The sequence below is a fragment of the Pleurodeles waltl genome, chromosome 3_1 (assembly GCF_031143425.1).
Source record: "Pleurodeles waltl isolate 20211129_DDA chromosome 3_1, aPleWal1.hap1.20221129, whole genome shotgun sequence".
NCBI classification, from domain to species: Eukaryota; Metazoa; Chordata; class Amphibia; order Caudata; family Salamandridae; genus Pleurodeles; species Pleurodeles waltl.
Genome location: NC_090440.1, coordinates 1,053,485,937 through 1,053,511,420, shown reverse-complemented (window position 1 = coordinate 1,053,511,420; position 25,484 = coordinate 1,053,485,937). Strand labels below are relative to the sequence as shown.

The following is a 25,484-nucleotide window of genomic DNA, read 5'->3' as shown; positions in this document are numbered from 1 at the left end:
ACCTGTTTGATTACGGGCTGCACATCTGAAGCCACTATCATCGCTATAAACAAACAAAGGATCTCCTAGAAGTCAAAAATTATAAACTCATCTCTCTTCTGAATTTGGACTGTAAAATCTATGCGAAAATTCTAGCACCTAGACTAGAAAAAAGTCCTCCATTTCCTTATTCACCGTTTCCAAACCAGATTTATCAAAGGCAGACACGGAACAGACAACATAAGACTTTTCTGCCACATAATCAATAAAGCTATATCTTTAAACTCTCCAACAATTGCCAGGGCCTTAGACGCAGAAAAGGCCTTTGAAAAGGTCTCATGAACTTTTCTGTATGCCGTTGTGCAAAAATTCAGCCAAGGTGATATCTTTATCCGACAGGTTTTTGCTCTGTATTCAAATTTGTCTGCTTGCATTACAACAAATGGATTCCTCTCTAGTAAATTTAATCTGGTATAAGAAACTATACCCCTCCTCCCTCTACTATACCTATTAGCAATTTAACCACTTTTATCAACCATTAGACCATCTTTTTTTTTTCTCAACACAAGCTTTATTCGATCAACAGACCATCAAAGCAATACAATCAATAAATATCATCATAAAATACGAATTTATACAATCCCATTAAAACCAATATCTGACAATAGTTTAAAACTCAATTGCCCAGTCAAAAGGTCCCATCCAGTCTTCCTTAAAATTCATTACTTACATAAACATTACGTACACGCCATGCTGCCACTAAAAACTTACTAACGGGATAAATTAATACATTAGAACAATGACTTTTTAAAACCCTCAAGGCTGAATCACATTTTCTTATTTTCATTTCCCGACAAATTTTGCGGATCCATTTGGACCTAGGAGATGAATAAGCAGGGCAAAAAAACATAAAATGTTCGACTGTTTTGGGAGTAACACCACACACAGGACATATATCAGTTGTGGCATTAGATCCCCATCTACTCGTCAAAGACTTCAATGGCAATGACCCAAAGCGAAATCTGGCATATAATCCCTTGCCTAGTATGTCAGGTATTATATCTAGGTATGGTTCAAACTGTGGGTACCATTTAAAATCAATAAAAAGATTGGTTAAGCATCCATGGGATTTACGGCTAATTGTCAGAGTCACCAGATCCTCCGGGTCTCTGCACGTTCCCAACACGTCCACCACTGAACAGCTCCAAGGATCTGATAGATAAATCACAGAGACTGAGAGAGTTCAAGAGGGGAAGAGGGGATTAGGAAGGGAACGGCTGGGAAGGAGACCTGTAGTAAGAAAAAGGTTAGAACACACAATATGAAAATTATATCTCCTGAAATCAATACTAAACTATGAATCTAAGCCTAGTCACTCTGAAAACATGAACAATCTAAGAGTCAAGTTTAAATTGACTAAGTTTCAAGATGGCCGGATAGCTGTAGGGGAATCAAGATGAATTAAATGAAAACTTTCTTATTCAAGTACTTTCCTTTACATGAGAATCAGAAAAAACATTCTGACTAAATTTTAAACCAGTCATATAAACCCTGTTTTGAGAATGTATACTAGGACCATACCATATTGCATCTAGAAACTATGGCCTTCTGTGTACTCTTAAAATGTTTCAACACAGATTGCGAATATTGTAGATATATATATATATATAGTAAACACCATTAAAAGGATTGTGCACCATGAAAAACACAATATGGATTCAGGAAACAAATCACATAGCTTGTCAATTCAAATATTGCATAATAAATATCTTAGAATAGTGGCATACAGTAAACAACATGAATTAAACTCGATGAGAGAATCGTGCGTCTTGCCAATTCGAGTATTACCATGTAAAATAACAAGAAATGGTAACATGCAATGAATATCAAAGTCAAATCCTCATTAATCGAATCGCGCGTCTTGCCGATTCATTAAAAACACGATATAAATGTCAAAGATTAACAGCTCACAATAAATAACAAGATCAAAGTACAATGAAACACATTGCGCTTCTTTTGGCGATTCTTAAGCCACCATATAAATGTCAAGAAATGGTAGCGCGCAATGAACAACAAAGTTAAATGCTCATGAAACGCGTTGCGCGTCTTGCCAACTCGTAAAATATCATGTAAATGTCAAGAAATATCAGCGCGCAATGGACAACAATGTCCAAACACCATAAAACGAATTGCGCGTCTTGCCGATTCTTAAGCCACCACGTAATTGTCAAGAAATGGCGGCGCGTAATGAATAACGAAGTCAAACCTTTATGGAATAAATTGCGCGTCCTGCCTATTTGCAAACCACCATATAAATATCAAAAATGGCAGCGCGCAAGTAATCTGTTATTCATTTAAGAATTAAAACCAATATGAAAATTCTCAATAACGCTGTTGGGAAATGTCTAACCACCGTCTGACCACCTGGAACAATGATCACCAATGAAGGATGAGGGCAGAAGACTGGAAAATCCAAATAGGCCGCCGGGACAGGAGCTCAGGAAGAAGCTGCTGCTCTGCACCAGGACCTCTGAATAGTGAGCACTGGGAGTTGGACTGACTCTCTTTTATAAAGTCTTGGCCCAGCCCAGAACCACGCCCAGGCATGTTGCAGGGAAAGTCTCTGGAAGGCCCTGGAAAGGGGCCACACCCTAACACACTCTGAAAACCTTCAGCAATACATTGCAAAGGAACAGTATTTGTAAACATATTAAAAATAAGTTTTCAGGATTGAACTCTGCAATGCAAAAGGTTAAACCACAACATATCAGCACAATGCATAAATTACGTTGTTTTGAGAGTGCTGGGTTTTTGCATTTTTGTCGCCAATATAGTGCGTACTGCTCTGGTGTTGACAGTACTCCCCTCTCCCAGACGTGCTCTAGGGCCTGGTTTGCTTGGATTAAGTCGATGAAAGTGTCTCACAAGTACTGGAGTATGAACATCACATGCGGAAACCCATGAGTTACTTTCAGGACCATAACCTTTCCATGAGATTAAGTACCATAGATTACGTCCTCTCAGTTTAGAATCCAACACTTTCTTGACTTCGTATTCTTCTTCCCCTTGTACTAGAACAGGAGCTGGATGAGGGTGGACCTTTTGGACTGCCTTTTTCAAGAGGGAAGTGTGGAACACTGGATGAATCCGTAAGGATCCGGGCAATTGTAGTTTATAGGTCACCGGATTGATTTGCTGAAGGACAGTAAAAGGACCTATGAATTTGGGGTTAAACATGTGCTTCTTCTTGAAGTCTATATGTTTTGTGGAAAGACACACTTTGTCACCTGGTTGATATTGCGGTCCCTCACAATGTTTCTTGTCATAATGCCTTTTATATTTTTGTTTGGCTTTTTCTAAATGCTGTTGAATCAGTTTCTGGGTTTGGTGTAAATGCTGAATGGTTTCTGACACAGCTGGAGTAAGAGAACTTTCTTGAGGAATTGTGATGGACAAGGTGTCAGGATGATAGCCAAATAAACCAAAAAAGGGTGTAACGCCAATAGAAGTGTGTAATGAGTTATTGTAAGCTAACTCAGCTTACCAGAGCATAGATGTTCAAGAATGAAGTGCCTTTACAGCGTAGGCACGTAGGTATTGTTTGAAAGTCTGATTTAGTCTCTCCGTTTGACCATCTGTTTGTGGATGGTGACTAGTAGATAGCGTAGATGTCACTTGGAGTGTTTTACACCATGTCTTTCAGAAACTGGAGGAAAATTGTGACCCCCCGATTGGAGAGGATAACCTTTGGCAGTCCATGATAATGAACCACTCTGTTCAGTAAAATAGTTGCCAATTCACTAGAAGTGGCCAATTTATTACAGGCAATGAAATGTCCATATTTCGGGAGACTATCTACTACCACCAGAATTACTGAATGCTGCTGAACCACTGGCAGACCAGTAATAAAGTCTAAAGAAATGTGCTCCCATGGACGACTTGAGGTTGGAAGTGGATGTAACAACCCTTTTGGTTTTGAATGACTTGTTTTAATGTGAGCACAAACTTCACAGTTGTTTACCATTGCTTTTACATCTTTTGTTAGGGTAGGCCACCAAAAATAACGTTGGATCAGTTCAAGAGTTTTAGGAGTACCTGGGTGACCTGCCGTAGGTATAACATGCAACCAATGAAACACTATCTTGCGAAGTTTGGTAGTGGGTACAAACAAACGAGCGCCATGAAAGGGTAAACCTTGCTTGATTGACCTTTTGGGATCAGCTTGGGCCCATGTTTGCCATTTTTCAACAGTGAAAGAATTGCGAATTTCTTCAAAGAAATCTTCAGTTTTTATGATACATAGAACCTTGTCAGGAGCAATGATAGCTCTGGAGGCTTGAAATGCAGGCAACGTGGTAGACTCTTGACGGGACAGGGCGTCAGCCCTGCGATTATCTTTACCAGGCCGGAAGGTTACTACAAAATCAAATTCGGCAAAAAAAAAGCATCCAGCGTAATTGCCGAGGGGTCAAAAGTCTGATGGAACTCATGAATTGAAGATTACGATGATCAGTATATACTGTAACAGTGTATTTGGCACCCAACAAATGATGTCTCCATTCTCTAAAGGCGTCATGAATCGCCAGAAGCTCTTTTTCAGCAATGACATAGTTCTGTTTGGCTTTGTTCAACTTCCGAGACATATAAGCTACAGGATGAAGTTGACCAGTGTCTTTATTTTGTTGTGATAAGACGGCTCCTATTGCTACATCTGAAGCATCAGCTTCCACTATGAAAGGTTGATTCGCATCAGGATGAGTTAAGACTGGGGCAGCGGAGAAAGCTTTCTTCAAAGTCGAGAAGGCTTGATCAGCTTCTGGGGACCATACAAACTTTTCTTTCTTTCTTAGTAGCTTAGTGATTGGAGCCACTGTCTGGGAGAAATGATTTATGAACCTCCGGTAAAAATTAGCAAACCCCAGGAAACATTGTACATCACGAACAGTATTCGGGGGTGGGCCAATCAGATACGGCTTTTACTTTCTTTTCTGCCATCACTATACCTTGAGGGGTAAGAATAACCCCTAAAAACTCAACTGTGGTAACATGAAACTCACACTTGGTTAGTTTGCAATATAAATGGTGTTTTCAAAGGGTTGCAAGAATTTTCTTGACATGTTGGACATGTTCGTTTTCATTGTCTGAGTAGATCAAAATGTCATCGATGTAGACTATGGCAAATATGTTGAGGTACTCTCTAAGAACGTCATTCAAGAAAAATTGAAATGCTGCTGGTGCATTACACAGACCAAAAGGCATGACTGTGTATTCAAAAAGGCCATATATTGTCTTGAACGCTGTTTTCCATTTGTCACCCTCTCTCATTCTGACCAAATGATAAGCACCTCGAAGGTCAAGCTTCGTGTAGATTTGTGCTCTCTTTACTTGTTCCAATAAGACCGGAATTAGAGGTAAAGGACATTTATTCTTGATGGTGACTTTGTTTAAACCCCTATAGTCAATGCAAGTTCGAAGTTCTCCATTAGCTTTTATAACAAAAAACAAAGGCGAAGCTGCAGGAGACTTAGAGTGGCGAATGAAGCCATTCTCCAAAAATTGATCTAGGTATTTTTGTAAATGTTGATTTTCATGTTCTGACAGGGCAAATACACGACAGTTGGGAAGTATCGCACCTGGGGCTAGATCAATTTGACAGTCATAAGATCTATGAGGAGGTAGAGTCTCTGCTCCTTTCTCATCAAATACATCTTTGTAAGATGAATACTGTTTGGGCAGCTGAATTTCTTTCTCGGCGACAGTAGCTATGTAAGAGTTGCAAACTTTTGGTACTTGAATCTTTTGGAGACATTGTTAGTTACATAGCGCAGATGAGAACACGATTTTTTGTTCTGCCCAATTGATCTCCGGATTGTGATGAGTTAACCATGGCAAGCCGAGGATATTCCCATATTGGGGAGCATGGATCACGTCTAGGATGATTTTCTCTTCATTTGAATCTTATCTTCACAAATCATCGACAAGGGGATAGTCTGAAGAGTTACCGGACCTCCAGTAAAGAGTTTTCCATCGACTGCCTGGATGATTTCTGGGGTCTTCTTTTCAATACATGGGATCCCCCATGCACGAACCAATTGGAAATCAACAAAATTCCCAGTAGCCCCAGAATCGACTAGAGCTTTTTTTAAATAGATCTTTTTCTTGACCTGAACTCTTATTTCCAGTTTAAGATGTTTAGATTGTGAAGGGTCCACGGTGACACCCAAGAGCAACCCTTCTCTGCATCTCGGGGGTTTTAGTTTTCCAACTCGACTGGTGCATTGGCTGCGACCTTCTGAACTGGACCTTACTTGTTCTTTGGTTTGATTGGACAATCTTTGGCAAAATTACCTTTTCGCCCACAATAAAGACATTGTCCATTTTTTCTGCGTAGGTCCTTTTCATCTTTGGTCAAAGGTCTTCTGATGGTTCCAATTTCCATTGGTTACGGCGTTCTTTCTTTCGGAGTTCTTGAGTCTCTGTTATCGTGAATGCGCCATGAATATTTTTCAATCTTCTTGCGCGTTCCTTTACGTTTGCTAAACGATGATCAAGTCTCAAGACAAGATTTATTAATTCTCGACAGTCTGCAGGTTATGGATCGATTTGCGCTAAGATATCTTTTAATTCCTCTTTGAGTCCCTTGTAAAACAAGCACACTTGTTTTTCTTCAGGCCAGGATGTCTCGGCAACCAGCCGATTAAAGTTGGCTAAATACGACACTAGGTCTTGATTTCCTTGGCGTAAGTCTAATAATTCACGATCTGCTGACTGTGTTACAGTTCTACGATCAGAAACTCTCTCAAATTCACGAACAAAATGTATCCAGTTATACAACAAGGGACTATTTTTACGCACAAGAGGAATTGCCCAAGTAGCTGCATCCCCAGTCAGATATGATAACAAGAAAGCTACTTTTGACTGGGCAACGGGAAAAGTATTTGGTCTGCAGGTGAAGTGTAGTTCCACTTGAACCAGGAAAGATTGCGCTTTCAAAGGGTCACCTGAAAAACGTTCTGGGGGAGCTAAATGAATTGCAGAAGGAACATTTAGGGAAATCGGATTACTTCCAGAAGCCTGAGAAGAAGTACCTGGCAAAGACACACCTGTGGGACTTTGTTCCTTCTTCTCTACCTTATCTTGCAACTGACTCACTCTCTCTGCTAAGCTAGTTGTCAGTTCTTTGGATGATACCACCTCTGATTGGAGCTGGGTGATAGCCTTGACTAACTCGTCTAGCGTGGCCATGCTGAGAACATACACAAGCCAGGAGGATAATAATTTGTGGGCTCACTATTCTGTCAGAGTCACCAGATCCTCGTGGTCTGTGCACGTTCCCAACACGTCCACCACTGAACAGCTCCAAGACTCTGATAGATAAATCACAGAGACTGAGAGAGTTCAAGAGGGGAAGAGGGGACTAGGAAGGGAACGGCTGGGAAGGAGACCTGTAGTAAGAAAAAGGTTAGAACACACAATATGAAAATTATATCTCCTGAAATCAGTACTAAACTATGATTCTAAGCCTAGTCACTCTGAAAATATGAACAATCTAAGAGTTAAGTTTAAAATGACTAAGTTTCAAGATGGCCGGATACCTGTAGGGGAATCAAGATGAATTAAATGAAAACCTTCTTATTCAAGTACTTTCCTTTACATGAGAATCAGAAAAAACATTCTGACTACATTTTAAACCAGTCATATAAACCCTGTTTTGAGAATGTATACTAGGACCATACAATATTGCATCTAGAAACTATGGCCTTCTGTGTACTCTTAAAATGTTTCAACACAAATTGTGAATATTGTAGATATATATATATATATATATATATATATATATATATATATATATATATATATATATATATATATATATATTAAACACCATTAAAAGGATTGTGCACCATGAATAACACAATATGGATTCAGGAAACAAACCACATAACTTGTCAACTCAAATATTGCATAATAAATATCTTAGAATAGTGGCATACAATAAACAACATGAATTAAACTCGATGAGAGAATCGTGCGTCTTGCCAATTCGAGTGTTACCATGTAAAATACCAAGAAATGGTAACATGCAATGAATATCAAAGTCAAATCCTCATTAATTGAATTGCGCGTCTTGCCGATTCGTAAAACACGATACAAATGTCAAGGATTAACAGCTCACAATAAATAACAAGATCAAAGTACAATGAAACACATCGCGCATCTTTTGCCGATTCTTAAGCCACCATGTAAATGTCAAGAAATGGTAGCGCACAATGAACAACAAAGTTAAATGCTCATGAAACCAGTTGCGCATCTTGCCAACTCGTAAAATATCATGTAAATGTCAAGAAATACCAGCGCGCAATGGACAAAAATGTCCAAACACCATAAAACGAATCGCGCGTCTTGCCGATTCTTAAGCCACCACGTAATTGTCAAGAAATGGCAGCGCGTAATGAATAACGAAGTCAAACCTTTATGGAATAAATCGCGCGTCCTGCCTATTTGTAAACCACCATATAAATGTCAAAAATGGCAGCGCGCAAGTAATCTGTTATTCATTTAAGAATTAAAACCAAGAATATGAAAATTCTCAATAACGGTGTTGGGAAATGTCCAACCACCGTCTTACCGCCTGGAACAATGATCACCAATGAAGGATGAGGGCAGAAGACTGGAAGATCCTAATAGGCCGCCGGGACAGGAGCTCAGGAAGAAGCTGCTGCTCTGCTCCAGGATCTCTGAATAGTGAGCACTGGGAGTTGGGCTGACTCTCTTTTATAGAGTCTTGGCCCAGCCCAGAACCACGCCCAGGCATGTTGCAGGGAAAGTCTCTGGAAGGCCCTGGAAAGGGGCCACACCCTAACACACTCTGAAAACCTGCAGCAATACATTGCAAAGGAACAGTATTTGTAAACATATTAAAAATAAGTTTTCAGGATTGAACTCTGCAATGCAAAAGGTTAAACCACAACATATCAGCACAATGCATAAATTATGTTGTTTTGAGAGTGCTGGGTTTTTGCATTTTTGTCGCCAATAAAGTGCGTACTGCTGTGGTGTTGACACTAATATAGTCATTTCGAACATAAGACCAATATACACACTTCAGTACTTTTGTGTGAGATTTCTCAAGTTTGTAGGGATTCTCCCAAAAATCACCTAGACCCAAGGTAAAAAGCCAACTAGATACATGTTTGACCCATGGGATGGTAGCAGAGTTTGGACACTTTAACAGTTCAAGAAGTGAAGTCTTATATACATCCAATTCAGGAACAGTCCATAGCCTTACCCAATATAATGGGGGTCTTAGAATGATTAAATCAGTTATTCATTTAAGTCCCAAATCAAAGAACAATGAAATCATGGGGTACTGGGAGGGCACGCACATAGGCCCTTGCAAAGCTATTCTCACCAGTGGTTAGCCTATTGCTCTCAAAGAAACCCCATACCTCCGCACCATAGACAGCAGCTCCCTGCGCCTTGGCCACATATATCTTAATTGCTGGGGATACAGCTTTGACCCTTGTACTCCTATAAAAGCACAGTATAGATGCTGCGCTATGCTGCAGAAGTCCAACACTTTTGCTAACCTGTTCTTCCCAGTGTAATTTGTCTGTGAGCCTCACACCCAAATAATCAATGGAGCTAACCTTATCCAAGGGGTCGCCATCTAAACTAATAGTGCATTTCTTCCGCAGTCCAGAACGAAGCACAATCAGTCTCGTTTTCTTGAAGTTCAGCTCCAAACCATGATTCTGACAAAATAGATTAAATCTATCAACAAGGATTTGAAGGCCCATAGGGGTATTTGAGATGAGAAGTGAATCATCTGCAAAAAGAAGGATAGGTATTTTCTGAGCATTCAAAGTGGGAGCATCATTCTGGCATGCCATCAAGACCTGCACCAGCTCATTGATGAAGAGAGAAAACAAAAGAGGGGCCAACACACAACCCTGGCGAACGCCCCTATTTATGGGGATTTTGTCAGTCAATTTGGCTTGATTGCCCCATCTCACTTGCGCATAAGTATCTTCATGCAAACGCTTTAGTATTTGAATTATGCCAACTGGGGCCCCTATTCTATTTAACACTTCCCATAACTTCTCTCTTGGGACCAAATCGAAAGCTGATTGCAGGTCTACAAAAAAAACATATAAGGGTTGCCTTGCAAGAATTACATATTTCCAATGTAAAACAGCCAACCTAAAAACCTGATCCACTGTGCTAATTCTAGGTCAGAACCCCGCCTGGAGGGGGGAAAGAATCTGGTGATCAATAACCCAACTCGTTAGTCTTCCTAGGAGTTGTTTGGTAAAGATCTTTTGTAGATTATCAATGAGACTATTCGGTCTATAGTTTATTGGGAGATTTGCATTACAATTTTTATAAATAGGAATGATTTCAGCACCCTTCCACGTAGTAGGAATCTGTCCCACTTCAGCAATTTTATTTGAAAGTGTATTAATGTACCAGGTCCATATAACTGGCTCGGATCTATAAAGATCACCTGGGATCTTATCCAGTCCTGGAGCTTTACCAGGTTTTAAAGAATAAATTGCATCAGCGGTTTCTTCTATGGAAAAATAAATATGGTCCTCAGAGTCATATGGACCCCCGCCTATGGGGGTGGTTACAAGGTTCACGTCTAAGAGAGATGGGGGGGTCTTGTCCCACATCGTAAGTGCCAGGGACCACAGGAATATCAATACTATCATAGAGGCAAAAAAAGTGTTCCACCCAGCTTTCAGGTTGAATATGGTTCCTTATGTTGTTCCTACCCCCTTTTTCTCATTTAGACAGCATTAGATCATCTACAGCAATAACAGGTATCCCCTTTGATGATATCCCATATAATGTTGATGACGTGCTCATCTTTTCTTGAGATGCCGAAAGAGCTATTCCCGCAATCTTAGTAGTAATATCCTCCTATGCTAATGTCTCCGGATTCTCCTTAAACTTAGGCAAGACGGAAGTTTTCCCCTCAACAACTTAATGTTTCCTTCAGTTTTGCAAAACCCTAAATTACATTGGCAACCCACAAATATTAAATATTTAGGCATCTCATTTAAAAACAACCTAAAAAATACAAAAACAAATAACAGAGGATACCCTACTAAAAAAAGTCAAAGGTGTGCTATCAAGCTTGTCACTGACGTTCATGACTTGGTGGGGATGTGTGGAGTGTATTTAAATGATGATTGCTCCACAAATCAACTTTGTTTCATCCATGCTACCCATACAACTATCTTCACTATTATAGATAATCTAATCTCAGAGCATCTATGGAATAAGAAAAAAGGCAGAATTGCCCTCAGAAAGCTAAAACTAAATGAATAATTTGCAGGTTTACACCGCCCTAACTTTCATAAATACCAACTTTTAACCTAATCATACAAACTACATGGTAGATAAATGGCCACTCTCAAGACACACCATAGTGGCTACAAAGAGAAAAATCCCTAGGTAAGACATTCCATATTCTGTGAGCCAAATATGTGAACGACCTCACACTAATTCTTGCTCTTTGGATTTTGGGAACGACCCTCAGCTCCTGGTTGTTGGACCTCAGGTCCCTTTTTGCATTATAGGGCGTCGCCAGATGTTGCAGCAGGACAGGACCTACTTTATGCTTTGCCTGATGCAGAATGCAGTGGGCCTTAAATTGTACTCTGCACATTAGTGGCGGCCATTTAATTGTTTTAAGTGCACTGGTTACCAACTGTACTTTCAGGATTCATAGCAATATACAAACCGCAGCATTCTGAATAATATTTAGCCTGTTGATAACTGCTTTGGGGCTGCCTAAATAGAGAGAATTCCTATAGTTTAGGCATGAAAGGATCACTCCTTGGATCACTGCTCTTTGTGATTCCTCTGGAAACCACTTTAACACCTTCCTAAGTGCTCTCAAAAGGCCAAAGCAACAGCTGGACACTTTTTTCGCTTGTGAGGCCATAGTCAAATGTTTATCCAGGGTCACACCTAGACTCTTTACTTCTTCCTTAGGGGATGGACGTTCACCCATGGAGGCTGGCCATAAAATCTTGTCCCAAAGCATTGTATTGTGTCCGAGCACCAACACCTCTGTTTTCTCCATAATCTCCATACTCTCTACAGCATCCTCAAAGACAGTGTTTGCTCTCAAATTGCTAGACAAAATATTTCCCAATAAAATTCATAACTCGGATTATGTCTCTCTGTTAGGAACAACCCCCTCATTGCCTTCTTAGTCCTCGAACAAGATCCTATTTGTGAAAGATTTTGGACTCCCACCCTATCTTAAAAACATTTGCTGAGCTACAGAACACTCACAAAGTAGACAACATTGAATTTCAATGTCAACTTCCTTAAACTAAAGGTCAAACTAAATAAGATTCCCAACCCACATATAAGTGATCTAATATCCTTATTAGTCAAACTTTCCAAACTACCACCAGCTGCTTCTTCTATTTACCAAACTTTAACGTATTCTACCTCCAGTGAGAAAATCATGTCTGAAATCCAATCTAGAGGGATAGAGTCTGCTACTGTTACCTCCACACCGAATACTAATTATGAATCGTAGACAAAGATATGGACATCTTCTCTCAAACATAAAATAGCTCCCATCCTATCACAATGCACATACTGGATACCACATAGAATTTACTGGACCCCAGAAAAACTCTCAAAGTAAGGATTCATAGACTTCATAAAATGCTGAAATTGTCAAGCTTCTACAGGTACTATCAGAAATATGGTATTCCAATGCAAAAAAGTCCATAAATTCTGGAATGAGATTCAAAAAATAATTTACTACATCTTTCATACCAATGTACCCCTCAATTTCCACTTAGTGACCTTAGTTCCTTGGTCCAAACAATCTAAAATGAAGCTAAATCCCAACAACATGTACCTCCTGGACCACTTATTAACTATAGGGATGAAAATCATTCTATGTGAATGGAAACCGTACCAATACTTATCACCTGATACCTGGTGGGAATAGCTTTGTTTCACAAGAAGTGGGGACAACACTATATCCAACACCAATTTCAATCATCAAACCTTACAGAAACCGTGGAACAAGTTAGAACTACACTTACAAAAAACAAAGCCTCCTTGACACAATATCTGACACCCATTTACCCATATGGCTGGGCTATCCACCTCTCAAACTGAACAGCCACCACGTTGATATCTCTCTCCTTCTCTCCCCTCATCTCTATTCTTCCTAACCCCCTTGGACCTTTCTTGTATTTTTATTTATTTTTGTTTTTTAACCCCTCCTTTTCTATCACTCTACTCACACTTCCTCCCAAGAGTTCTACAAGATTATATGTGATTTTGTTATTACATTACCTCAAAATAAATTTCATACTATCTAATTACAAACAGTACCATTGTTAATAATATGACTAAACTATATATTTGTGTGCATTATTACCAGCACCCCTCTCTGTTGCCCCTATTTCTCTGTATCCCCTAAGAAGATACCTAACAAAAATGTTGAAAAAAAAAGTAAAATACACAAACACAATGACACACAATAATAAAATAAAGGTAAATGAGGGGACAGTGAAGGGGAAAGGTGGAGGATTGCACAGTTGCAATTAGGATTGGAAAATTATACCAAGAACATGCACAGAACAGGAATGCAGGTAATACTAAATGACCATGCCCATGTGGACCGCGTGGTGCAGTTCATGCTGCGTTTGCAGCACGGAAGCGCACCTCGCACTACTGACATGTAAAAAAGCAGCGCAAACAGGGGGACATGGACAGAAGAGTCTTTTTGCACTCAGCAGCAGGATTCTGTGGAGCAGAACTCTGTGAGGTCCGCTCAGGCCTACCAATAAGTCTAATTGACATTGACTGTAATGTTTTTTTCTAAACTGATATTGAGGGCCTTGAATTAGTGGGTCAGCAATGGGAAAATCTGTTCACCCAAACAAGGTGGTTATAGAAAGGGGCTGTCCACAATCAATCAGATACAGTAAATCTACAAGACCAGCAGAGACACAAAAATGCACATGTATGTGACATTCTTAGACTTTTCATCTGCCTTCAATCAGGTCTCAAGAAACCACCTTTGGGAAAAACTGCGCATACTAGGAATAGAGCCAGGACTTTTGTCTTTAATTCAATTGTTGTATTCTAGAAACTCCACTCTATTGAGACTAATCCAAAAGGGGCATATAAGCCGGAAATTATACACTAATAGGGGAGTCAGACAACGTTGCCTCCTAGCACATCTTTTGTTCTCATCTTAATATTAACGATATATATGGAGAAGTTATGAAAGTGTCACCTAATGTTCCATCAATAAACTGTTTTAAGATCCTGACTTTACTATACATGGGTTCGTTAGCTCCATTGAAAATGTCTTCCAAGCAAAAGTGAGAAGCCAGATCTCCTGTGGAACAGAGTTGTGGGGGCTTCACAGATCAAGAGAATGTGTAGGGCGTTGAAACAGAATGTTTTGAAAAACATTGCTTAAATTACCAGTAGCTTCCGGTCTGCTGTGCTGCAGAAGGATGTTGGTTACTCCTCAATGGAGTCCAAATGTCAAATAGCCCACATTAAATATGGAATGAAAAGGCTGGGTTCAAGATCTGCTCACATTGTTGATTAGGCCTAGAAACTACACTTTTCTATGTAGACTAAATCCAGCTATGTGATTGAATGGCACAAGGAAGGAGAGAGGCTGGACATGTCACCACCTTCAAACATAAACCGGCTACCACGCAAGAGGCAAAATGCCATAATAAAAATTAGTCACTGATCTTAAAGCTTCAGGAAACATTATCTGCCCTTGGCAATTTAAAAACCACTCCCTATATTGGCCTGTTTGATCCATCCTGGCATATTCAACAAGACCCCATCCTGCTAGCACAGCACAGAGAAAGAAGCCATTTCTCCTTAGCTGTGGGGGTGCTACAATATATAATTAGGAACATTCACAAACAGGAGGTTTCAGACAAATGAATTTGTGGCGAGAAAGAGGATATGGAACACTTTGGGGGTCATTATGACTTCGGAGGATGGTTTACACTGTCCGTCAAAATCTCAATGATCAGGTTGCTGCCAGTGCGGTCATCTTCCAGTGGGCCCCATTAAGAGTTCCCCTGTGAGTCGCCCACTGGTGCAGCGGGGAATGGCCTACAACATTGAAGCTGACTCATAACAGAGCCAGCTCATAACAGAGCAGACAGTGAGCATTGCGACGGGCTGGCCAGGTGAGTCCCTGCACTGCCCATGCCAAGTGCATGGGCAGTGCAGGGGCCCCCTTGGGGCCATCTGCACCTCGTCTCCACCAGCGATTACATGGCAGTGCTACTGCCATGTAACCGCTGGCGGAGAAGGAGCTCGTAATCCCCAGGGCGGTGCTGCTTGCAGCGCAGCCCTGACAGATTAGGACTGCCAGCACCGCCAGTCCCTCCTATGGAGGAAAACTGGCAGTGCTGATGGTCCGACCGTGGCGCTTCTGCCACAGCCTTAATATGGCTGTCGGACCGTCACTGAGACCCTGGCGGTCTCAAGACCGCCAGGGTCATAATGACTCTCTTTATGTTGCCTTGTACCCATTATAGCAAGGTCAGGTCCAACACTATAGCAAAGATCCTATGTAAAGAGCAGTCTGGCTAACAGAGCAGACCAAATATCCTTTTTATTTAATGACATTATGGGTTCTGCAACCAGGGCTGCAGGATTAATTCAGAGGGTCAGCTGGGACATCGGCACAAAACTTCAGGACACCTAATGAGAACATTTTCTGCATCCCTCTTGCCTATTACTGTTCTATGAATCGTCCCGTCTGTTGGCCCTGAACTACTGCTTTATACCTCTGACCTTTCTGGCCTGTCTTATTTGGCCCTGATTTTAGAACCTATGTGGCCTCATTATGAGTTTGGCAGTCCCACAACATGGGTGTGGGCCATGCAGGGGCCCCTCTGTGGCCCCCAGCACTTCTGCCAGCCTTTTCCGCCATGAAAAGGCTGGCAGAAAGAGGGGTTGCGGTCAGCCAGGAGGAAATGAGTTCAGCGCCGCCATGGCTGATTGAAAGCCCAAACACCATCATGCTGTCAGGAACCATGTTCCCAGAGGGGACAGCGATCCTTTGGCGATTTGACCGCCAAAGTAGTAATTTGGCTGTCAGACTGCCAAAGCCATGCGATCCGACCACCACAGTCTCTGACTGCCAAACTCGTAATGAAGCCAATAGTGTTTTCATCTTGTTTTTAATCTATTTTAACTTTTTTACTGTTTTTCTTTGTGCACAAGGCAGCTATGTGTAGTTCTATGGATCGAAAGCAATTTAATAAAATATCAAATATAATTAGAAACAGCTTAACACGAGAATACAGCAACTGAAAGATCATCAGTTAACCTTTCTAAAGGGTCTGTCGTTGTGCGGAGCCACTTTTTGTGGCATCAGTAACTTTTAATCCTCCTGCGCTATATATATATTTTTGTTAAATCTGCAAATTATGCAATAGATGGTGGATTACGTGGAAAATGTACCGAAAGCGCTGCAACCACAGAATCACATAATTTCCGTCCCCCTGCTTATTACATAAAATGAAAATAAGTGAATTCACTAAAACCACAAGTGTCACACATGGGGCTGCTTGCCAGCTATGTTCATTGTATTACTTTTTGCGTCGAATATGTCTTCTTAGAAGTCATCTAAAGCGAAACCCGTCATACACAACATATAATATGGCTGTTTCATTTAAGGCAGAGAGCTCCATTTGGTTCTTTAGTTATTTAGTATGTGGTCAGTCCTGTTTGTTCTCTCTGTGGGCTGGTACCTTCCTTTTGATTTTCTCTCCACAAGTGAAGAACTACAAGAAGGCTGTGGCTTTTCTTGTCAGTTACATCTTGGATTCCCTACTATATAACACTTTTTACTGGTGAAAAGCCAGTCTGTTTTCTGAGCAGTCCCTTCGTTAAATTGATAAAATATTGACGTTCAACGAGATCGAGCTCTCTAAAATTGTAATTTGGAAAATTACACAATGATAAATGTTTTGTGGTGCTTTATCGTGGAGGTCTTACTCGTCTCCAGGGTTCCCCTTGCTCGGTGACAGGTGATGCTGTCTGGGAGACACCCCCAGCCTGGCTACACCTTCTATTCGCCCATCTCTGCATTGCTCTCTGGTTCGATGGAGGAGAGGGTGAGTCCGCAACAGCAGCTGGAGGTGTCTGCTCCCTCACGGCTCTAGAGCAGAGACCCTGATCCATCACACCGCTGACCACTTGAGTGGCATTTCCATAAAGACGATGGATGGCCATCAGCGCGCTCATCAGACAAGAGCTCCCTTTCTCCCCAAAGCTTTGAAATGGAAATGCAGGACTCCGCGAGCCATCGTCTGCCTGCATTTCACGCGCCGAACGCCCACTGAATCTGAACCGAGCACTGCGAGGAGCGGCGCCGGGGGAGGAGGGGAGTCGTAACTTGGATACTCTGTGAGGACCCGTGCGCACCTGATGAGGGAGGGGGGAGCTTGGCTGCACTGCAGGGGTAGGTTCGGTAGGTTCGGCACTTGAGGAAGAGGGGAGCCGGAGCCTGGATGCTCTGAGAGGACCGGTGCGCACCTGACCTATAGGGCAGTGTGGACTTGGATACATACCCAAGGAAAGGTGCGCGCACCAAGGAGAACGGAAGGCTGAAGTTGGCTGCACTGCGAAGAACACAGCATGACAGGGAGAAGGCAAAACCTCGCAGTTGGGGGAGGAAGTTACAACACCACGGAAACTGAGGGACATTTGGCTGCACTGGGTGAAACAGCACTAAAGGAGAGTCTCAATTTGGCAGGACTGCGTGGCGCAGCAGGAGCGTGAGGGGACTTGACACACTAGTAGAACACTGCCTTTAAAAGAGGTGGGTGTGCACGTTGCTGCATTGCGAGGCGAAGCACCTTTGAGGGCGGAGGCTAATCTCTCTGAGGTGAGGTCCATTACCTGTAGAAAAGAGAAAGCTGACTGCACGGCGTGGAACATCTCTTGAGAAGGAAGGAATCTTGAACTTAGTTGCTCTGCACGCAACTGCACCTGACTAAAGGGTGCGTCAGAACACTTTAGTACTGCGAAGAGCAGCCCCGGACGAAGAGAGATCCTTGAACTGGCTGCATTGATTGGTCAGCACCAGAGCTTAGTTGCACATAGCAAACAGCAAGAGGAGAAGGAGAAGTTTTCAGACGTATTTTGAGGATCAGGGCTGCAGTCGATTGGGGGGCGGGAGGGTGGGGGTGATCCTAGCTGGGCTAGCAAAAGGACAAATACATATGGAAGCCTGGACTTGACTATGCTGTGGGAACAAGCACCCCTCTAAGGACTCTAAAGCCTGGTATTGGACTGAGTGTAGGACCTGCATCTGCACCGAAGGAAGGCTTTACACATGCCCATTGTGGGAGCTATGGAATAGAGTAAAGCAGATATTTTAATGTACTGCTGTGTGGGTCCTGCACAATAGCTGGGCTGCATTGTCTGTAATCTGATCCAGTACCTAGTAGAAAAATCCTTGCTTGTGTGTATAGCATCACTTGCAGAAGAAGAACATCACAGATTTGCTACAATGAGGTGGCCTTCATACCTGGAAGAGTAACTCCTTTCCTGATTTACCCTGCGGAGACCAGGATTTGTGGAACAAACAACCCCTATGTCAATTCCATTGTGTGATCCCAGACCTAGAAAACTGGAAACTTTAACTTGAGTAGATCTGAGAGACCAAAGTAATGCGAAGAAGGCAGCTTTAGCCTCGCTTCAAGATAGAGGTTATTGCTTGGATGTGTAGGAACCGTCAACAGACTATGCTTTGGGAACCAACAGATTGGGTTGTGATCTCTGAGGTTTAGGAGTCAGTCCTGAGGAAGAGTAGAATGATGCATTATAGTAACTACAGAGAAAGACCTAAAACACGTGGCAAAGGCACCTGTGGTGCTGCTGTACTGTTCTGACAAGGACTTAGATGGTTATCATGGGGAACAAGTTGAAAGGTGACCACAGTTTATGGTTAGGTCTGGGGAAGAACAGAACCTTGCACTCACCACAACTTGGAATTTAGCACATGTGAGTGATGTGTTACATTCACTCCGGTCCTGTGATAGGAAACAGTTGAAAAATGAAACATTAATTTAATGACAGCTTTGAGAGCAGCACCAGCAGGAGGAAAACCCACTTAGCTTGTAAGGTGGACCAGTGCTTCTTGAAGATGAAATCCCAAGCAGAGATCACAATTGAAGCTACCAAACTAGAAAGAAGGGATCCTTAACTTGGCTACAATTTTGAGTCCAGTGCCATGAATACAAAACAAAAATAGCCTTTCCTGTATTTAAGGAGCTGTCTTCCCGGTAGAAACCAGTAGCTTGACTGCAGTGTGGAATTAATGCTAGAGAGAGGGCTCTCTGACCACTTTCTAGACTGTCATGTTGGACTAGTGCCTACCGAAAGGAACCTGAGCATACAACAATGAAGCACTTTTGGACAGCCTTGGTGGGGTCAATATCTATTGATAACACTCTTGCTTGACTGACATATGAGGACAAGCACACACCAGGGCCTCCAACTGGTTAGTGCTACTTTAGGCTGAATGACATGATGGCAAAAGTCCGAGGAAGGACATTTGATTTTTCAAATTGATGGGATCAAATATTAAGTAAGGCCACTTTAGCTTGACTCCTCTACTGGGCAAACAACTGGGGAAAAACACTCTAACTTGACTACGCTTTTGTTGTCAGTTCCCCGGATGGTCTAATTTATCTTCAAATGAAGTTAAATGGTTTAACATGAACACAAGCCTACGGGGAAGTAAACTCAAGACTGAACTTTGACTGTCACTCTAGGGTCAGCTCTTAGGAAACAACACCTTAGATTGTTTGTCACAAGTAAGGAACAGTAGAACTGTGGGGTTACACACAATCGTAGAAAGACACTCTAATCTGTGTGCTTAAAATGGTACTTTTGTACCTTTTTTATGAGGACATGTAAATGTCAAAGGACTCCGTACCTCGAATGTTATTGTGAGAGCAGGTATCTGTGGAAAGACTGTGACTGTCCACTGAAGGAATCAATTGCATGGTGAAGTGCTGACCACCCAAAATGCTAGATTGTTCAGATACTTTCTACTAATGAGGTTTAATTGTTTTTTTTATAAGGGATGGATAACCAATGCTACTGCACAGCTTTTTGCTGTAATGAGGAATAAAATAAATGTAACCATGATGCTAACCACATGGTCTAGATCCTCACAAAGCAGCTGAACTGTGGAGGACGAATGTGTTCAAAGCTATGGCCACAGCTGTGAACAGTATCAATGTGTCTGTGGCCGGGGGCAACCACAGCTCCGAGGGAAATGTTCTGAAGAGGGGCAACTTCTCTATCTTTAGTATCCTTATTCTCACCCTGCTAGTTATCCTCATCATTGCCACCTTCCTGTGGAACCTGCTCATCTTGGTCACCATCCTGCGGGTGAAGACCTTCCACCGCGTGCCCCACAATCTGGTAGCATCTACGGCTGTGTCAGATGTCATGGTGGCAGCACTGGTCATGCCACTGAGCCTTGTGAATGAGCTCTCTGGCCGGCGGTGGCGACTCGGCCACCACCTGTGCCACATTTGGATCTCCTTTGATGTACTATGTTGCACAGCTAGCATCTGGAATGTGACAGCCATTGCCCTGGACCGCTACTGGTCCATCACAAGACACCTGGAGTACACCTTGAAAACCCGCAAGCGCATCTCCAATATCATGATTGCACTTACCTGGGCACTCTCTGCCATCATCTCTTTCTCCCCACTCTTTGGCTGGGGGGAGGTTTATATCCCAGATCAAGAGAACTGCCACGTCAGCCAGGAGCCCTCCTACACAATCTTCTCCACCTTCGGAGCCTTTTACCTTCCTCTGTGTGTGGTGCTTTTTGTGTACTGGAAAATTTACAAGGCTGCCAAGTTCCGGATTGGGGGACGCAGGAGAAATGCAGTCATGCCTCTACCTGAAATAGTGCAGGTAAGGACTAGTGGGGTGGGACTACTTGGGCTAATAGATGCTATCCCAAACATTTTAAATAAAATTGTTCTGGTACACCTTGGACATCTACTTCCTATTCCAGATAACCAAAAACTGTTATTTGTATCATGGCATAACGAGGGTGCCACGAGCCCCGATGCTATTATGCAAGCACAATAATCTTTAAGACATCCATAAATTCTGGTGCCAATACACCTGCAGCATTAATGATACCTACCGCCCCATACTTGTACTCTTAATGTTGTGGTAAGCAACAGACATTCTAATATTTGAGATTTATGTGTACTTGCTGTGTTAGTCTGCACCACAATTTTTACTGTAACAAATTTGTAGAGCTCCCAGCTGCCCTTTGACAGGCTGGTGCTGCACACTATAAAACTCATTCAATAGTTAATAAAGTTACGGCTGCACCTTTAAAAAACGCCTTGCAAGTGCGGTATGCAACAGAGCTGTACACTGTGTCAGATTCCCATGCCTGTGTTAAATATATGTACACTGGGTATCCTTTCAAGTATATATGAGCGGTTTCCTGATCCTGGTAGGATGTGCAAATCTTCAGGATGTATGAAAAATCGGTGAGCAGTATTTGTGAACGGAAACTCTACCATGCAGATATGTGTAATAACAGAAATGACCCTGAATGTTAGGGTTTGCGAGAACATGCTTCGGAAAGCCGTGTCTAGTGACTGAACTGCTTTGCTTTCTTCAAAGGTAATTTTTACTGTTGGTTCGATTTACCCGCTTGATAATCCCGAGCGCTCAGCCGAATGTTAGAAGTAACTGGAATCTTGTTTTCGCTTTCTCCAGCCAGCAGCCACAGGAACACCCTGCACAGCCCCCAACCTTTCCCTCAGCCTACCCTCGGAGCTCAACTGTGTAGCAATCCGATCCGTCAAATAACCCTATCTATAATAATGAGATTGTTAAAGGGGAGATAGAGCTGCCGAATTTGTACCTGAGGAACCAGGTTCGATTATCAGTGTCAGCTCAACATGCTGAGGACAAATCCCCTAATCTCCCTGTTCCTACCGAAACTGAATGTGTCCTTGTGTAATGTAACTAACTGGTGCCCATGTAAAGCGCTCCAATACCTTCGCGCTATATAAAGCTGCAAAAAAAGAGAAAGTATACAGAGTCCATGGATGTAACCCAAGCCCCTGGCGCAGGGGATCCAACCCTTGAAGGGCCCCTGAACCCTTGAGGTGGGGCCTCCAATCAGCCCAAGGTCAATATGTATATGTGACAAATGAGAGACCCTGTTCTCTCTTCACATTCTGAAACCAAATTTGCAATGCTGTTTTGAGCCAGGGAAAAATCAGCACAGCCATCTTTATTAAGTTTGGCCTGCTGGTGGTGTGGTGTCATCCACAGAGCCGGTGTTCTTATAGGCTGTCTTGTGCGGTGCAGTGTCTAGTTTAGGACTTGTACCGGAAGTATACCCTTCCAGTAAGAATTCCAATGCCTAGGCAGACCTAGAAGAATCCAACTCACTGGATGTGTAGTGTGCACTTCAGCACACAAGCAATGCGGCAGGTTTTTGGAGAAATTAATAAATTTTTCTTTGTTAGCGCTTTCTTCAAGGAGGTGTTCGTTTTTGTTGTAAAAGTCTGTCTGACTGTCTTAGTAGAACTGGATTTGTGTCAAAACGTAGGAGCACTTGTACTGATCCAGCGCCATAATGCTCCAGTACCTCCCACCTAAAAAAAAGCGATGCAAAGCAACACAATTTATTTTTGCGCTAAGAAAAGAGCACCTTTCCAGGGCAAAATATCGTTCTCCATAGGGAAGTAAATACCCCCTAGTAAATATGGCCCTTCATGTAGCATGTATTTAGGACAGTGCTGTGAGTGTGTACTATAACTGCATACATACCAGAGCAACTGGTAATGTGTGCAGAGCTCTGATGAGAATGTGCACAGTAATTGAGCACATAATTGTGATGAGATGAGACCATGTGGATTAAATAGATAAAGAGCATTTGTGCTATGGTGAGCATGTGTGCAAAAAACTATCTGGATCTCACAGGAGAATGTGTACAGTGAAGTAAATTATATAGAGCTTTGGCGGAATTGCACACATTACACATAAACAAAGCTCTGCTGAGAATACGTAGAATAAATGTATACAGGGCTCTAACAGAAGTGTAATTGTAGAAAGCTTTGGAGATTATGGTGGTCATTCTGACCCTTGCGGTCTTTGACCGCCAGGGCGGAGGACCGCGGGAGCACCGCCGACAGGCCGGCGGTGCTCCAATGGGGATTCCGACCGCGGCGGTAAAGCCGCGGTCGGACCGGCACCACTGGCGGGGTCCCGCCAGTGTACCGCGGCCCCATTGAATCCTCCGCGGCGGCGCAGCTTGCTGCACCGCCGCTGGGTTTCCGACCCCCCCTACCGCCATCCAGATCCCGGCGGTCGGACCGCCGAGATCCGGATGGCGGTAGGGGGGGTCGCGGGGCCCCTGGGGGCCCCTGCAGTGCCCATGCCACTGGCATGGGCATTGCAGGGGCCCCCGTAAGAGGGCCCCTACATGTATTTCACTGTCTGCTGCGCAGACAGTGAAATACGCGACGGGTGCAACTGCACCCGTCGCACAGCTTCCACTCCGCCGGCTCGATTCCGAGCCGGCTTCATCGTGGAAGCCTCTTTCCCGCTGGGCTGGCTGGCGGTCTGAAGGCGACCGCCCGCCAGCCCAGCGGGAAAGTCAGAATTACCGTCGCGGTCTTTCGACCGCGGAACGGTAACCTGACGGCGGGACTTTGGCGGGCGGCCTCCGCCACCCGCCAAGGTCAGAATGAGGGCCTATATGTACAGTAAACGTTTACAGAGGTCTGATACAAATGTGTACCTTATATATATGTCCGGAGCTCTGATATATATATATAAATGCCCAGTGGTATAGTTCTGTAGAACTGTAATGGTCATGAATGTGGCACTATTCTAAAGAACGCGGATGGGGATGTGTACACATAGGGCCTGATTCTAACTTTGGAGGACGGTGTTAAACCGTCCCAAAAGTGGCGGATATACCACCTACCGTATTACGAGTCCATTATATCCTATGGAACTCGTAATACGGTAGGTGGTATATCCGCCACTTTTGGGACGGTTTAACACCGTCCTCCAAAGTTAGAATCAGGCCCATAATGTTCATAGAACGCCAATGGGGTGTGAATGATAGAAGTTTCCACATCAGGGGTCTGTCTAAACTTGATAAATGTGCATAGGAGAAGCCCAAACAGCTCTGACAGGGCTGTATGCAGTGAATATCTAATGAACTGATGGAAATGTGTACAGTTTGTGTCTAAAGAACTCTGATGGGATGTGCTCATTAGACGCATATGAGGCTGTAATGAGGCTTTGTGAACCACCCTGTGTGTATCTTCCAGGGGAATGTGAAGGAAGAGTTTTCAAAGGAGGTCTGATGAGTGCACGCAAGATGCATCTATGAAGCTCTTTAGCAATGTGTGCACTTTCTATGCACCAAGCTCTGGGAATGTGCACAACTGATCGGGGCTTAATGTGTGAAATAATAAGTTGTGGTGCACAAAGAATTCAGAAAAAACACCATCTGGCACTGTTAATGTCAGAGTTGCTGAATATCAAGGATGCATAGTCTTGATTCCACGTCATGACTTGTTCATCCACCACCAGACACTCTGCCTTTTTATCTTATTCTTGCAGGTCCTTTATCATCCCTGATTTCTCCCTTTGTCAGTGCGTTTCTGTCTCTTCTCTTGCTTCTTTCCCCTTTTTGTGTTTTTCTCTTTGATGCTCTGGGTCAAAGTCTTTTGAGGTAAAATACGTTCTGGCCCAAAAATGACTGCCAGTGGGGCCTACCTGCAACCACCGGTTCAAATAAAGCACTGCAGTAGGTGCCAGTTGAGACCCGTCTTTGAATAGTACTCCTGACTTCCCACTCCCCAGGTGCTTCACCTGTATTCGAAAACCCAGGTAGTGACTATCTTCCCACTCAACGAGATTGTTATTGAACCATATTTTACAAGAGCTCCTTGTTAACAAAACACAAACATTTGAAAAACAGGCTTAGTTAAGGCATGCTCTCAGTGTTAGAAGAACAACCAGGTTATTTCTAGCCCAATGAAGATATGTACTCACTACCGTGTGGGCTACAAACATACATACACATGTAGGTATGTTTTTGGAGTGCATTTGAAATATTAACAATTTACAGAAACAGTAGAGCTCATAATGTAAGCTTATTTCGAAGCCTTTAGAGTTTTATCATGGACTTTTGCAAAAATAAGATTGATGACAGATTGTGCTCTATACAAATTCAAATAACAATAATTTTGGAAATAACTAGGGCAACAGCCAGCTCTAAATGTAAATAGCACTAGAGCATTTGCTTCCTGGTATTGTAAATTTAGTTACTGTAGGAATATGTAAGCTGCAGGCTATTTTCAGACCATGCTACTAATTTTCATCTTTGTCGGCAATCTATTTTTTAATAGTTGCAGTGACCCATCTTGGTTGTC

The 25,484-nt window shown here is 42.7% G+C and overlaps 1 protein-coding gene across 1 annotated transcript in view; it reads left to right on the top strand.

The window, feature by feature from the left end:
• The first annotated feature begins 17,278 nt into the window (after positions 1–17,278).
• The window catches only part of LOC138284970 (5-hydroxytryptamine receptor 5A-like), a 370,137-nt gene continuing 361,931 nt past the window's right edge, over positions 17,279–25,484 (top strand). The window contains exon 1 of the mRNA XM_069224344.1: positions 17,279–20,967. Coding sequence (XP_069080445.1) covers positions 20,251–20,967 — 717 coding nt within the window. The 5' untranslated portion in view covers positions 17,279–20,250. The remainder of the gene's footprint in view (positions 20,968–25,484) is intronic.